This window comes from Oratosquilla oratoria, chromosome 10 (genome assembly GCF_046742065.1).
Source record: "Oratosquilla oratoria isolate Oo_2021 chromosome 10, ASM4674206v1, whole genome shotgun sequence".
Classification (NCBI taxonomy): Eukaryota; Metazoa; Arthropoda; class Malacostraca; order Stomatopoda; family Squillidae; genus Oratosquilla; species Oratosquilla oratoria.
The window spans coordinates 16,887,727-16,905,226 of record NC_134786.1 but is presented as its reverse complement, the minus strand read 5'-3'; the positions used below and the strand labels follow the sequence as shown (position 1 = coordinate 16,905,226).

General features: G+C 42.2%; 1 protein-coding gene across 1 annotated transcript in view; it reads left to right on the top strand.

The window, feature by feature from the left end:
* Positions 1–693: 693 nt before the first annotated feature.
* The window catches only part of LOC143028988 (uncharacterized), a 137,264-nt gene continuing 120,457 nt past the window's right edge, over positions 694–17,500 (top strand). Inside the window, exon 1 of the mRNA XM_076191333.1 lies at positions 694–1,637. Within this exon, the coding sequence (XP_076047448.1) occupies positions 1,357–1,637 (281 nt within the window). The 5' untranslated portion in view covers positions 694–1,356. The remainder of the gene's footprint in view (positions 1,638–17,500) is intronic.

Here is a 17,500-nt window from a genome sequence, read left to right as displayed (position 1 = left end):
AGTGAAGACCGAGGATGTAGTACCTGGAGAACCCTTTATAGCATCCAGGTAATTACAAAGGATTACAAAGGTGGAGCATGCCGACAGGAGACCTTTTGGTCCATAACTAGGTCGGATGCGGAAAAAATTATAATAATGATAAATGAATAAAAATAAATAAATAAGAATGATAACAATACAAATAACAAATAAAATAAATGCATAGGTATAGTTAAATAATAAACAAACAGGTAAATAGTAAATGATAATAAATCAACATATGACTAATGATAAATGAAAACCAAGCAAATAATAAACAGGCAGATAATAACGAACAAATAATGTAAAATAAATGGAAGTCATTACAGCATCTTGCATAGGTGTTTATTTCCAACTCTTGGAAACGCTGTCGTAAGAGTTTCCTCGAGTATCAAACGCTTCTGGGACGAAGAAGGCTTGCAGACCCTCTGGAAGAAGGAGTGGATACCGTCTCGAACGCATCATCAAGTAGTCGTGAGTTCGATTCCCGGGACACGCTGCGGGCTTCTTGCATTGGTTCCCAGCAGCTCTGGCCAGGTGGGGAGGTGACCCAAACATCGGCATAAAAAAAAAAAAAAAAACACCGCTGCTTACGCAACTGAGAGGGCTTGTCGTGCTAGAGGTTTCAAACTTCCCATTTCGTGGGAGTGGGGTGATGATGAATATGAACGATACTCTAAGATCACCGGGAAAAGTATCGCTCCTAGTTCTTATGTGTTCGTCTCACGAGCTCCATACTTACAATAACGACATAACTCTCATTTGAAACGTACCGCATCTTCCATTTTTTTTTTTTCAATCGGAAAATATTTTCCAATAAATTCGTTCCTTGCCAGTTTCGTCACGGCAACCAATTCGCTTGATCGAGAGACGATTTCTATTTTTTTTTCTTTTTTTTTTCACGAAACCTCCTCTAAGAGTCTTTGCTGGTTACAGTTATCAACAACCGTGACCCTGCCACTGTTACATATTTCCCCGACATAATTTCCGTGACATCACATCTTCTCCCCAGCATCATCATCAGGTAGCAGATGATTAGCAGCGGCCTGGTTTGTCTTCATCTTCATCTCATCTCATTTCTCAGCATCTCACTCCCGGCTCCCATTACCTCATTTCCCAGTCGCCCCTCCCCTCCCCCCACCTCGACCGTGAGGACCAAATTGCCAATATACCGCAACCTGGGGTAATCAAAGGCTTTTCAGGATCGACCCCTGCCTCACCCCACGCCCGCCTCATCAACGCCACTTCCTAAACACCCTAATCACACCACCGACAGCCCCGGCCTGTCTCCTCCTCCCGACTCTGGCGCCGCCGCTGCCGCCGCCGCCTTCTACCACGATGTCGGAGCCCCTGCCCTTGGATCGAGCTCCCCCTCCTCCTCCTCCACCCTACGCGTGTTTTGCCTGCCCCAGAGACCGGGTCCGGAGACATCATTCCCTCAAATCCATCTTGAGCGAGAGACAGACCCCGGGCGGGGGTACCCGGACACCTCCTGGGACCTCTTCGAGGACACCTCCGTCAGGTTCCTCGCCCCCGATACCGTCTCACCTCAATGACCTGACGAGGCACCACTCCCTGACGCGACTCAAGGACCTCACGGCGTCCTTCCTCCCTGCCAGGTAAGGACGGGTTCTTCTTGGCTTATCAAAAGGTCTGGGTTGGGTGTTGTGCCGGGTCCTCCGTCGCCAATTCTCTTTAGGTCACGCGGTACATTATTCTCTCTCTCTCTCTCTCTCTCTCTCTCTCTCTCTCTCTCTCTCTCTCTCTCTCTCTCTCCTTTCCTCCATCTCTCTCTCACTCCCTCTCTCCCTCCCTCCAGTTGCGTCCGGTCCAGAGCGACCTCCCGGAGGAGTGTCTCCCTGGGCAGAGCTGGGAGATGTACAGAGTAGGAAAGCATTGCATAACAGCTTATCGCTCTGCGTTCTTGCTCTCTCTCTCTCTCTCTTTATCTCTCTCTCTCTTCTCTCTCTCTCTCTTTCCCTCTCTCTCTCTCTCTCGCTCTCACATTCTCACTCTCCCTCTTTCTCTCCCTCTCCCTCCCCCTCTCCTCCCTTCCCCCTCTCCCTCTCACAACACCTCTCTCTCTATCTCTATCTCTCTATCTATCTCTCTGTCTATCTCTCTATCTCTCTATTTCTATCTTTCTATCTCTCTATCTCTCTCTCTATAGCTCTGTCTCTCTATCTATCTCTCTGTCTCTCTTTAACCACACCCATTTTCGCTTACAATTGCACGCCCTGTTGCCGAGTACTCTGATCCCGACTGACACTGGCAGTCAATAGAGCCCTTTTACCTGGAAACACAAGTTGCAGCAGCAGCCAGCCCCGACACGTATCGTTCTTGTGTACGCTGTGTCAAGTTCACTGTATGTCATTCTGTACCTCCCACTTTTTATTACACCTATATACGCACTTTTATACTATATATATATACATATATATATATATGTGTATATATATATATATATATATATATATATATTCATCTCTTTTTTCTATTTACTTATATATTTATCAATCTATTTTGTTCATTTAACAAATGCTAGTTTCAGAGACTCATTGCTACATTTATCTCTACATATTTATTTATTTTATCTATTTATTTTGTCTATTTTATTTGTTGGTTTTAGAACGATTAGCTACTTTTTTCTTAAACTCGCTTCTACAAATATTTATCTATTCATTTTTATTTATTTATGTATTTATGTATTCTTTTGTTTATTTAGTTAGTTATCTATCTGCTTATTTCATTCGTTTACTTTGGAACTGTAAGCTACTTTTTTCATAAAATCGTTTCCCAATTGTGAATTTCTTGAACTTCAATGAAATAGAGTAAATATTTTGCTTCGCGAGTTGATGTCGGGAGCCCACGGGATACAGCTCCAGCCAGCCTCTTCTGAGCATCCGCTATAGTATGATGACGTCACATTATCCCCGTAAGTGAAAAATCATGGGTTCGAGTCTCACAATTAAGATTATTCTGTTTAGTTCCTATAGACCAATTCTTGACTAATTCCTTCTTAAATTGGGCAAAGTTAGATTTAAGAAGGAAATAGGCAGGAAATGGTTTACAAATGGAGCAGTTAACGAATGGAATAGACTTAGTAACTAAGTAGTGAGCGCTGAAACTACCGGTAGTTTTAAGAGATGGTTAACTAACTTTATGGATGGGGAGAGTAGGTGGTCGTGGACACAGAACTACCTACTGTTGGCCTTATGGTCTCTTGTAGCCTTCTTCATTCTTATGTTATGGAACAGACTTAGTAATCATGTAGTGAGCACTGAAATTATATAGGTGTGGATGACAGGTGGTAATGAACATGGAACTGCCTAGTGTAGGCCTTATGGTCTCTTGCCATAAGGTCTACATTCTTATGTTCTTATGTTCTTTCTTCAGGTAGAAAGAGAGAAGTTCTCTCCGTTGGTACTGTTGAGGTACTTTGTCTTATTACCGTTGTAAGAACATAAGAATGAAGGAGACTGCAAGAGACCATAAGGCCTACACTAGGCAGCTCCGTATTCATCACCACCTGACATCCCCATCCATAAAGTTGTCTAATCGTTTCTTATAACAACTATAGTCTCTTTCCAGTCTGTATCAATCCAACCTCTTTCTCATCCACTCAATTTTAAATCCGTAACGACGGAGAGTTTCTCTAAACTGACTAAGATCAATTGGCGTTATACGGAACAAAGTTATCTCTATGTAAATTGACAAATACCTCACAGTCATGATTGATGAAACGGTTTAACGTTGCCAAACTTCCCTCTATCAGGAGTCTAGAACGGTGCCCTTGACTGAACTCGCCGGTGGCAGTGTTCGAGCTGCCATCACCTTAACCTCCGTTGCAAGTATAGGCTCTCTAGCCCGCTCGGTCATCAATCATCTTTACAATCATACATAAAAAGAATCAGAACATTCTTGAGAACTTAGGGACGACGTAGGGTTGCAACAAACTGATTCAGAAAAAACACATTAAGTATTTGTTCTCACCAGTGTTTGTTGATTATCAGCTGTGTTTGACCACTTGCGTACAGACTGTGATACTTTTTCTATCTCCAGGCAATTTCATGCGGTTATCCATGACCCTTTGATAACAGAAGCTTTGAATCTCCTCTCCATAACTCTTCAGTTTACACCCACAATACAGTGACGTCCTATATACTCTTTCGTTCTGGTTAATTTCAAACGATCTTGGCCTCTATTCCACTCCTCTCGAAGGAATAAAATAGTCTGACACGAAACGCGTCACTGTATTGAAGACCCGAACATGTCAGGGAATCCCGTGGGTAAGGAAGAGATACTGACGTTCTTCTTCTTCAGCTATCTTTCTCCTTTTGGAAACGGAGATCTATCTCTCACTCTCTCTCTCTCACTCACTCTCTCTCTCTCTCTCTCTCTCTCTCTCTCTCTCTCTCTCTCTCTCTCTCTCTCTCTCTCTCTCGTTGGAACTAAGCTCAACCTCTCAATATATTTTCCAGGTTCTTATCTAATTGTTAGCAACATTTGGCTTCGAAAGACATTTGCAACAGTGGAGGAACGAAAATTATACAAAGGGAAGTCAGCAAGAGAGAAAATGGGATAAACTAAAGAAAGAAAGAAAAGAAAAGAAAAGAAACAAAGAAAACGAAAGGAAGAAGTGAACAATAGAGAAATAGATACCCAAAACTGTCTTGGTGATACCTGTTGCAAAACAAAGGACAAAGACGGCAAGACTCCCTCCCCTCACACTCCCCCCCATTCTTTCCCCCTAACACCCTCTCTCCTTTCTTCTCCCCAACCCCAACTCCCCAATCTCCCCACTTACCTGAACACAAGCTTCTCATCGCCACCCCTTACCCCCCCCACCACCACCGCCGTCCGTCGTGAGTTGAAAATAAATCTGTTTCTCTCTCTCTCTCTCTCTACTTATCTATCTGTATATCTATCTCCCCTCTCTCTCTCTCTCTCTCTCTCTCTCTCTCTCTACTTATCTATCTATATATCTATCTCCCCTCTCTATCTCTCTTTAAATACCTATCAATTTCTCTCTCTCTCTCTCTCTCTCTCTCTCTCTCTCTCTCTCTCTCTCTCTCTCTCTCTCTCTCTCTCTCTCTCTCTCTCTCTCTCTCTCTCTCTCCCCACCAAACTGGCCTCCAGAAAAGCCCGTGTTTTTAAAGACCCTTCTCTCTTTTCTTGAAGAGTGTTTCCCGGTGCTTCTTCGATCCAAAACAAATCTCTTAATTCTCGAAGGCTTGTGGCGGCCACGAAGGGAATTACCGCTCAGTAGATCCATTAGGGATTAAAACGAGAATTAAAACCATAATCTTGACTCGAAAGTGATCTTCAGAACCTCTTTCGGGGAGAAAGGAGATCTGTGATCCTGAAGATCTTTGTCGAACTGAGTTGAGAGGAAGGGGGAGTTACTTTCTATGTCTCCAGTCGACAATTCTCACAAGACTCTCGCTGCTTCCTTTGGAAATGAATCTTTTGAATTTTTTGTACTGACATGTATTTGGTTGTGTGTATAGACAGTATCCCTATGTACGTATGTTTGTGTACGTGCATGTATGAGTGTTTCTGTTCAGATATGTATATCTGTCTTTGCGTTTAGATGTTTCTGTGTATGCATACAAAAAGAAGTTTCATAGATTTTGAGGAAGCTGGTGACAGAGTTTGGGAGAGTGTGTGATAGAAGAAAGCTGAAGATAAATGTGGGTAAAAGTAAGGTGATGAGATGTACAAGGGGTGAAAGTGGCAGTAATCTGGAAGTGAGCATTAATGGAGAGCAACTGGAGGAAGTGGATAGTTTTAGATATTTGGGTGCAAATGTGGCAGGAAAGGGTGGAGTGAAGGTGGAGGTAGAATGTAGATTGAGAGAAGCGAGTAAATGCCTTGGTGGTTTAAAAAGTGTAATGAGGAATAGGAATCTGGGAATGGATGCTAAGAGGAGACTGTATGAAGGAGTGATTGTGCCAACAGCACTGTATGGAGCAGAAACGTGGAACATGAGAGAGGAAGAGAGAAGGAACTTAAATGTGTTTGAGATGAAGTGTCTGAGAAGTATGATGGGGGTTACTAGGCTAGATAGAGTGAGAAATGAGGAAGTGAGGAGGAGAACAGGGGTGGAAAGGGAGCTGGGAGATAGGGTGGATGAAAGAGTATTAGGATGGTTTGGACACATGGAAAGAATGAGTGAAGAAAGACTAGTAAAGGAGGTATGGAAGGCAGATGTGGAGGGAGTGAACATGAGGGGACGTCCTAGGATGAGATGGATGGATGGGGTGAAGGGGGCTTTGGGGAAGAGGGGAATGTCGGTTGAGGAAGGACGGGAGAGGACAGAAGACAGGGGTGAATGGAAAATGGTAGTATATGGAAAATGTTGTGATGCATGAGGTGGATTGGACGGGGGAATGGGGATAAGGTAGTGTGTGTGAGCAATTTTTTTTTTTGACGCAGCCCGAAGGGATTTCTCCCCGTCCTCTCCTTTATATGGGGGGACGGAGAGGGGGGGTCGCCGATTTAATGAAGCGGCCTTGCTGTGGATGTGCTGTGTCCTGCGACACTGCTTCTGACCCAGGGCAGTGGACAGGGTGCAGGGATGACCCGTCATCTAGGAGGTGCTAAGATGGGAGGGAGGGTGGAGGGGTGTGGAGTGTTTTCGGGGATGAAATGGGTGGGAATGTTTTTGTGCCTTGTCCTTTTTGGCTACCCCCCTGGTAAGGGAAAAAAAAAGCCTTGGTATATGTATGTATGTATGTATGTATGTATGTATGTATGTATGTTTATACACATATATGCATGTTTTTGTTCAGATATGCATGTTTGTGTTTAAATTTTTTCTGTGCACGCTTACAAAAGATCCTTTGTCTCCTAACGCTGATATTACAAGCGGTACGTTGGCTACTCTAAAAACATGTTGATACAATCAATACACAGAGTTGAACGTAAACAACTGTATTCCCCTTTTTCACATAAAAGAGTAATACACTTCTACCGTGGCTTAATTTTTGATGTTTGGGAAGTAGGGCGTCTCTGAAACTGATTAAAATTACTCGGCAATAAACAGGACCAACAAAGGAGCCACGGGAGAGAGAGAGAGAGAGAGAGAGAGAGAGAGAGAGAGAGAGAGAGAGAGAGAGAGAGAGAGAGAGAGAGAGAGAGAGAGAGAGAGAGAAAGAGAGACTGAATATGATAAAAAAGCAAATATATAAACTATAAAATTTCACATTTTCTAAACTCGCCCATTTTCATTCATTTTGCTTAATCGATTAACGTGAATAGAATTCAATTAATTGGATTAATAAAGACATTTTTAAGCCCTCTAAGGGTCAGAGATAACTTGGACTCGTCAATCAGCAGAACAAAATCATTGAGATGATCTTTGGGTTTCAACTGAAAACAAATTCTTTAAAGTGTCACTTGTCATAGCTCCCGTCATCAATAGCTCCACTATGGAGATAATCAAAAAGACGTCTCAACGTTTAGTTAAGTACAAATCCCCAACTAGAAATATTTTCTCCTATATAAGTTAAGAGAAATAGGTTAAGTACTGAAACAGTCATGGAAGAACCAAAAGTTCTGTTGTTCTTCTTTTGTTCATGTAATTCCCAGAAACGTTCTATCAAATGAAAGAAATTGTCTGACTTTGATGTGCCAATCCTTACCCAGCTACTGACGACTTACGTCTTTATCCCACCCCCGCACTCTATGCAACGAAAGTTTTGATATTCTGGAAAGACAGGTAGAGTTCACAATGCATATGTTGCATAATGTCGTCAGCATAATTCATCGCCACAGACAATTTAGTTTAATACATTTAGTATCTCAAAAAAGTTCTACTTCTTATTCATTCGTCGTCGTTTTGATTATAAAGGGCAATTGTGTCACGATAACTAACCACGCTTGCCAACCTTACCGAGACAACACAAGGTCAGGAGGTAGCACTGTGAGACGTATTCTTTATTGTACCGTCCCTAGCAAATCATCATGAAAATACCCAAAGTGACCTTTATTCGCATAAGCAACACGTACAAAATCACTACAAAATATCCTCCATCATTATGTAAACTCTGAAAATAGTACATGTTATCTAAAAAACGACCGGGCAGTTTTTGTCGACAAACCTATCAAGCCTCACTTTGTTCATGTATGATATTCAGATATTTTCGAACAGTTTCTAGCTGATACCCATCACCACCATCAGTCGAACTTTCCCTGAGTTGTTCGCCTCAGTCTCTGACAGTTTCAGCTGAGGACGTCGACCTGACGGCCCTCGTCCCCCACCCCCACTCCCACCCCCAAACTCCACACCCCTCTCTTCTTGCCGGACATCCTCATCCTCGACACGTCCACAATTACATCAGTAACTCAAAATTAATTTCCATGAATTACTCTCAAACTTTAACCCAAGAACATCAGGGCCCATTATATCTATATATATATATATCTATATCTATATCTATATATATATATATATACATATATATATATGTATATACATATATGTATATATATATATATATATACATACATATATATACATATATATATACATATATATATATATATCTATATATATATATATATAAAATATATATATATATATATATATATATATATATATATGTATGTATATGAGTGGTAGGGTGGTGAGTTTTAAACGCCAGGAATCCGTTGAAGTTTTATTTCTGACGTTTCGTCCAACTAGGACTTCTTCATAGTATACACAAATAAGACAACGACAACTTGTGTATGCAATTTGTGTATACTCTGAAGAAGTCCTACTTGGACGAGACGTCAGAAATAAAACTTCAACGGATTCTTGACGTTTAAACTCACCACCCTACCACTCATTCTGTCTTCACACCTCAAAATGTATGTATATATATACAAAGGAATCTTACAGTTTGCATCAAGCTTTTGTCGGGCAGGGAATGTGATCAAGCTAAATGAAATAATCTAGTTTATTAGTGAGTAACATCGTCTGGCGGTAACGGAAGTACCAGTATCTTGAATCTGCCTCAACATGGTGGCACACTAGGTATTTCTCGCTAGCATGCTACTTGCTTTTGCTACTTCATTTGATTAGAAACGACTTCGGTTACGATTCTTTGTTTTTCAAGTTTCCAAATGTCAAATTACTCTTGTGTCATTCAGTGAGGAGCCTAATGACGAGCTAAGAGAAGTTCAATCTAAGACACGAATGTTAGACACATTGTTGATATGTTCTCACGGGAATCTAGAATGTCTTAACCAGAGTCGTTTCTACTCAAACGAAGTAGCAAAAGTAAATAGCATGCTAGATTAGTGTGCCGTCACCTTTAGAGTGTATGAATTACATTTTTTTTTTTTTTTTTTTTTTTTTTTTTTTTTTAGTATTCCGGGAAGTGCTCCTTAAAATCATAATTCCAGTTTTTTGACAGTGTTGAGTACAAGTTTTTAGAAACTTCATTTAAGTTATTATCCTAGTTTATCAGAAAGACAATAACACAAGAACATAATTCCTACACTTCAAGACATATCCTAAGCTCTAATATCCTCTGTGTATAGTCATGATAAAAAAAATCTACCCATCCAGAATTTTTCATGACAAAATTATTGAAAAAAATTCTGAAAACTTTTTTATCTATTCAAGAAAATTACGTAATTATGAGGTAAATACTACATATGCAAAAAACACGTATAAGGTAAGAGAAATAATAAAATTAGCGTTGTGAGAACTGTAGCCTGAGTCAAACTTTTTATTCTTGATTGGCTTTATTATGACGAGACTTGCCATTATTTAGGTTCCTGATGGTGAATCAGGAACCTAGGCATGGCAAGTCTCGTCACAATAAAGCCACAGCAGAATCGAATGCTGTTATCCTTTTTATTCTATCTAACAACAGACCATTTAATTCAGCAGCTTTAATCGACACTCGTTTGTACATCAGTTTCCGTCTTCTATATCTTGGTCCCCGTTCTCTTCACTACACACAACGGCTACGCCTTCTTTAGGCAGGTCCTGCGGCCTTACCTTCTTCAGGTAGGTCCTACGGCCGCGCCTTCTTCAGGCAGGTCCTGCGACCACGCCTTCTCCAGGAAGGTCATGCAGTCACGCCTTCTCCAGGCAGGTCCTGTGGCCACGCCTTCTTCAGGCAGGTCCTACGGCCACGGCTTCTTCAGGCAGGTCCTGCGACCACGCCTTATTCAGGAAGGTCCTGCGGTCACGCCTTCTCCAGGCAGGTCCTACGGCCACGGCTTCTTCAGGAAAGTCCTACGGCCACGCCTTCTTCAGGCAGGTCCTGTGGCCACGCCTTCTCCAAGAAGGTCCTGTGGCCACGCCTACTCCAAGAAGGTCCTGTGGCCACGCCTTCTCCAAGAAGGTCCTGCGGTCACGCCTTCTCCAAGAAGGTCCTGCGGTCACGCCTTCCCCAGGAAGGTTCTGTGGCCATGCCTTCTTCAGGCAGGTCCTACAGCCACGGCTTCTTCAGGAAGGTCCTGCGACCACGCCTTCTTCAGGAAGGTCCTGCGGCCACGCCTCCTTCAGGCAGGTCCTACGGCCACGCCTTCTTCAGGCAGTTCCTGCGGCCACGCCTTTTTCAGGAAGGTCCAACGGCCATGCCTTCTTCAGGACGGTCCTACGGCCACGCCTTCTTCAGGAAGGGCCTACGTCCATGCCCTCGTCAGGAAGGTCCTACGTCCATGCCCTCGTCAGGTAGATCCTACGTGCACGCCCTCTTCAGGAAGGTCCTACGTCCACGCCCTCTTCAGGAAGGTCCTACGTGCACGCCCTCTTCAGGAAGGTCCTACGTCCACACCCTCTTCAGGACGGTCCTACGTCCCAGCCTTCCCCAGGCAGGTCGTCTCCTAAGTTACGGCATCCCCGCTCCCTTCCCTTGCTGACTTCATCACGGAAATGCCGTCATCCGGCTTTCATTGTTCTCCTGTTGCGTAAGACTCGACGCCCTTCATAAAATCAAAGGCCAGTTTGCGGAAGTCTTCTCGACCTTGAAAACACCGACACTGTACCAGAGAACAAACGCTGAGGTCATATAAATGTTCTAATTTTGAAACCGAGTTATTCTGTCACCATAGTACCTTCCCGGTTTCTTTCTTGAAGAACGTGAAGGAAATTGATGACAAATAAGATTTCTATACTTATCATGTCCTTAAACGTCCCGGGCAAAACGCCATTGAACAGAAAGCGACGACGGGTAAACACGCTCAAAGCGAAACACCTCACGTCAAAGGCGAGCGTATGTACACGCGTATGCACTTCACACTTACTTTCGTAGGTTATCGCATGTTTAACTCCCGCAGTAGGATGCCTGGTAACCATGGCAACAAGAGGTGCGACGCACAAACGCACGCAAACACTCGTCGCCATGATCAAAGAGATGGAGTTCAGAGCCATCCGGTTAGAGAAAACGCTTTAGTTTCTAACAGAGAAAAAAGAAATAAAAAAAGAATATGTACTCTTTGAACTGCGTACAAAGTGTCGGAACATAAAAGGACATGTGAAAAAAAAAATCATGATATGATATTGCGCATATATTTAAACAGAAGAGAGATATTTCAAAACAGGTATCTGAAAACACGTAATATTTTATTTCAACTGTAAGCTCCTACATAAACACTGTCATTGTATAACTAATTAAAATATTCTATACGCATCTAATTACAAGACGTCTCCCTTATATATCCATGTTTGTATATATATACGGTACTTGATAATCCATTTAATTGTTTATTTCTCTTATTTCTTAATCTATTTTATTTAATTTATTTTCTAATGATATTTTGTCTTATTTGATTATATATCAATTTATTCTTTTCATTTTTCATTTCATTTCATTTCATTTTACTTTAGTCTATTTCATTTTCTTTGTTTGCCTATTTATTTGCATGATGTTTAATTGAGTCTTAAGTTTATTGTAGAAGAATTACATATGTAGCTGTTCTCAGAAATTGTTCTTAAAAATTGTTCATAAGATTTTGTTTTTTAAAATTGTTCTTAAAACTTGTTCTCAAGATATTTGTTAAAATTGACACGTGGAGACATTGATGGTAAAATGAAATTGAATTTTTAAGGGGGATCTTTCCAGATATCATTTTCGAAATAGATTTTTATCTAAACATATACGTAATATCATGAAATGAAAGTGATTCTCATAACCCATTGTATTTTGCACAATTGTTGGCTACGTTTGCAATACCTTGTATTTCCATGCATAGGTATACGTTTGTACTTACATATCTTGTGGATTTCCGGACGAAAGAAAATGACACAGTTTACTGCTGAGCGATACACGTACAAAGTCAGATAAGAAAGGATTTACAATTCTAAAATCTGCGTGATTATCTACCTACCTGTCTGTCTGTCTGTTTGTCTGTGGGTCTGTCTCTTTGTCTGTCTACCTGCCTCTATTACTTTTGCTATCTCAATTTCTTTCCATCAATTGCTTATTCCATTTGTTGCTTTTATCTTTGATCTTATCTTCTGCACCCTTTTTCTCGTCTTTCAGTGCTTACCTAATTACATTCTTACTGTTCATTTATATATCCAATAATATTCTTCCCCTCTCTCTCTCTCTCTCTCTCTCTCTCTCTCTCTCTCTCTCTCTCTCTCTCTCTCTCTCTCTATCTCTCTCTTTCCCTATTTACCTATCTTTCCATCTATTCATCTATCTATACAACTATATATCTGTCTCCCTGTCTATCTGTCTATTTATCCTTTCTTGCTCCGGTATACACACACGTGCGAAAACAAACACACAAGAGCGTACACACGTATGTATAGACACACACACATATATATGTATACACTTGCACACACATGCGCACACATACACACACACACACAAACAAACAAACAAACAAACAAACACACATACACACAAACACGCATGCATGAACACAAACAATAACTCTTGGTAGATCTTGATGGTTTTTACTTGCTTAGAATCTTATAGGATCTTAATTCCCTCTATTCCGAAAGCCTACCACAGCGAAAAACAACATTACTTGGCAACAACCATGAAAAAAAGATCATGAGCCCTCTATGGTACGGACATAAAGCAAGAGATTCAAAATACAGTGTGATGACTTCGGGTTTGTTTTGGCATGACAAAGAGTAGGGATACTTTAGTGTTTTTATTCTGGTTATCGACATCCTGCTTCACACGTGGCCTCATCTGTAGCCAAGGGGCTAAGGCACACTCATATCAAAACAGGTGACATTAGTGGAAAACAAGAGAAGTGAAATAGAGCAGCTGGCAATTCAAACCAAGGCATCTCACCTTTAATAGTGAAATCGCGCGGATTATGTCCGAAGACTTATTCGTCTGTTAAACATGTTTTCAGTCGACCAAATGCATAATTTCTCTCGAAAATTAGATAGATAAAAACATAATAATGTGGAATAGAATAGGAAAATAGGATAAAATGAAATAGGATTATATAAATAAAGTGGTTGTAGCCATCGTTGTTGTCACTGTCGTCTTCACTGTAAGCAACATTACCCTCAGTCGTACCTCTATCGTCGTTATCATCGTCATCAACAACAATATTATTTAACACGATACATACAGCTATACGAAAGCCAAATGTAACATTAAACCTAATAAAGTGGTTGTCGTCATCGTTGTTGTCATTGTCGTCTTCATTGTAAGCAACATTACCATCAGTCATAACTATCGTCGTTTTCATCGTCATCAACAACATTATTATTTACTACGATACATACAGCTATACGAAAGCTAAATGTAACATTAAACCTAATATCATGAAGAAAAGTTCAACAGTCTGAATGTAATGAATATGTAGTGTATCTCTACGCATCACTACTAACAGTACATCTCTGTTGTTAATATCATGATTGCCACACCCACTCCTCCCATCACATCGACTACCAAAGGGATCACGAGGTTCAATATAATTTTGTTGTCACCACCAACACCACCAATGAACCCTATATTTTCATCTCTGCTTCCACCTCTGCCTCCAATTCCACCACCTACGTCTTCAGTCCACATCCATTGTCGCGAATATGATGCTCACCATTTTGCTAATATAATCTATTTTCACCACGAGAACCACCACCACCACAGCCACTACCACCACTATCTCCATTTCCAGCACCACAGCCGGAAGGAGAACCATCACTTCACCAGCAGCTCTCTCTTCCACCCCCCCACCCCCCACCCCGGCCCGCAACCCCCATTATTGCTGCCCGACAAATCCATTGTGCATTTGCTCGCAAAGGGAACAGTAATCAAAGCGTGGAGGGAACTTCGTCGTCTTCGCCGTCGACGGCGCCGCCGTAGTAGCATATTATGTGGCTGCTGACGCCAATGTGTGTATGTATGTGTTTGTGTGTGTGCGTGTATGCGTGTGTATGCGTGTGTGTGTGTTTATGTATGTGTATGTGTGCATTGGTGGGTGGGTTGGTGGTAGGGATTCAGATCCTTGCGGCGTCTCTATCAAGATCCTAGCGTGTAAGCTATCCCAGCTTGGTATGAGCGGTCACGAGTACCTAACCCCGGTTCACAGCGTCGAGGCTTCGGCCGGTTCGACCAGCTGAAGCGTCCTGAGTCAAGTCTCCTGTGTTTGGCCAGGGCGGACCTTGGGAGGTGACCTACACTGCATGGTAGGCTCTCTCAACTGCGTAATCGTCGAGTGAATTTGATATAATTTATTAGAGTATCTGCATTCTTGGAGCAATATTTGTGCCCAACCACACACACACATAAACACAGACACACACACACACATAAACAGAGACACACATACATCGACTCGGTGGCGCGGTTGGTAGAGACCCAGATTGTCACTACTGCGGTCCGGGTTCGAATCCTGCCCAGGGCTGAAAATAATTTCAGTATCGCTGCGCTTCGAGTCGTTACTCCAACTCTCGTGAGCGGGTAGTTGGGGGGGTGCGTGTAAGGTCAAAGCATTACAAATAGGTCGGTCATACGAGCTCTGAGCTCTTTTCCATGAGGGAAATAGCTGTCGATCACGAGTCAAACACGTGCTTCAAAGACCAAGGTGAATCACACACACACAGTCCGACCTTAGATTTGAGTTGGCAGTCGCCACGAAGAATCTTCTCGAAGGAAGGACACCAACACAACGTGTCGATGTGTGTGTGAGTGGGAACAGAACCGGAGGAGGCGCTGAGTAGCTAAGGCCGAAGCCGTCACGTTTGCCCTGTCATACGTTTCCACTGTTGGGGAAGGTTCTTAGAGTCACTGCCGGGAATCGAACAAGAGTGCGGTGGTTTGAACCCACTACCATGTGATTGCGAGACCAGCACGCTTTCGACTACGCCAACAGTGCACCGTCCATAAGTGCTTTCGTATATTAAAAAGCTTAATTATAGACTCTTGCTTCCTATCTTTTATATCGATATCGAATGAGCAATTTGTTATAATAAAGCCTTCCACCCCTCCATGAAAGATGATCAGCTTCGTGACTACAGATGTACGTCTCCTAAGAATGCCCCCCCCCCATCGACTACAGATGTACAAAATACATTGACAAAGAACATTTCATTCTAAATTTTAAAGTGTCTAATTATATACATATATTAGACCTTCCGAATGAGTTAGAAATTAACTATCCAGTAGGATTTTTTCCTTTGCTTTCTACACATCCTCTTCCCCCTTCCCTCCCTCCCTCCCCCCTTTCTATTTGGTCCCATACTCTGGTTATATATCAGTTATGACCCCAGATAACCTTTAATCAATCAATTAATCAATCAATCAATCTGGTTATAGATATAACCAATACAGTGACCCAAAATCACTCACCCTATTTTTTTTTTCTATTTTTGTTTTACAGGGATTTCTCCCCGTCTTCTCTTTTTCTGTATGAGGAGACGGAAAGGGGAGGGGTCACCGATTAAATAAAGCGGCCTTGCTGTAGATGTGCTGTGTCTTGCTGCATTGCTTCTGACCCAGGGCAGTGGGCGAGATGCAGGGATGACCCGTCATCCAGGAGGAGCCAAGATAAAAGGGAGGGAAGGGGGTGAATGGGAGTGGAGTATGTGGGGATGAAATGGGTGGGAGTGGATTTTATGCCTTTGTTTTTTGGCTACCTCCTTTATAAGGGGGAAAAAGCTATTGGTACGAGTATATGTGTGTATATGTATGTTTGTGAATATGGATACTAACCCAAGCCCATGTCTACTGTATACTATTGTTAATCTAAGTAGTTGTATCCTTGTAAATGTTGGTCACTAGATCTCAGTCAACGACCCTGCGTTTGGATGTCCAGGTCCTGTTGAAAGAAATTATGTCCCGCACAAGAACACAACCGACGAACGAAAGAACGGATGATTGGAACCCATCCACGTGGATGATAGGTCCAGATTTTTCAACTTCTCTTTCATTGCTATTTACATTTTATAAATTTGTTTTGGCCTCGACAAGCAATTTATTTGTTTATTTATTTATTTATCTATCATTATTATTATTATCACTATATTTCATTTTATTTTATTTTATTTTATTTTTTAATCAATTTATTCATTTATTTATCTTATTTTCTGCATCCGATTTAGTTATGGACCAAAAGGTCTCCTGTCGATATGCTCCTTCTTTGTAATCCTTTGCAAGACATTTCTTGATTAACCCATTTTCCATTCACGTTCGTCACTGACATACATTTCTTTTGGCTGCCGCTAGGCTGTCTTGTTCAGCTGAGGGAAAAAGCGTCTTCAAGGGTCATTGGGTAAACGTACAGTAGGAGCGAGAGGAGGCCCTGAGGAGGATCTGGACCGTGATTGGCGGAACCGTCCTACAGACGAAAGAGTTGAGACAGTGGGAGGCGAGAGTATGGAAGCCGCGTACTCTTTGACAGTGAAGGTGGGCGATGGAGGGCAAGGTCTTAGGCCGAGTTTTATCCCTGACCAATCAGAAATCATGATCTATAAGATCTATTTCTTCCACTATTATCTCAGTATTCTTTTGACCACAGCACAGAAACATGCCAGGTGTGATGTGGGAGAGATAGATAGATAGATAGAGAGAGAGAGAGAGAGAGAGAGAGAGAGAGAGAGAGAGAGAGAGAGAGAGAGAGAGAGAGAGAGAGAGAGAGAGAGAGAGAGAGAGAGAGAGAGAGAGAGAGAGAGAGAGAGAGAGAGAGAGAGAGAGAGAGAGAGAGAGAGAGACCCAAGCCACAACAATGAGCGCAGATCCCACGAAATCCATCCAATCAAAGGACTTGGCCACTTCCATCCCTATTAGCCAACATGCAATGGCCGATCGTGGCGACCTTCTTCCAAGGATTCAGTGCGGATTTGTGTGTGTGGCTACCCAAGAGCCTGACTTGTATCTGTCATAAAGACGAATCATTACGTGTGTGTGTGTGTGTGTGTGTGTGTGTGTGTGTGTGTGTGTGTGTGTGTGTGTGTGTGTGTGTGTGTGTGTGTGTGTGTGTGTGTGTGTGTGTGTGTGTGCGTGTGTGTGTGTGTGCGTTTCTCCTCACACTCATCCCAACCCTCGTCCCCAGTCTCCCC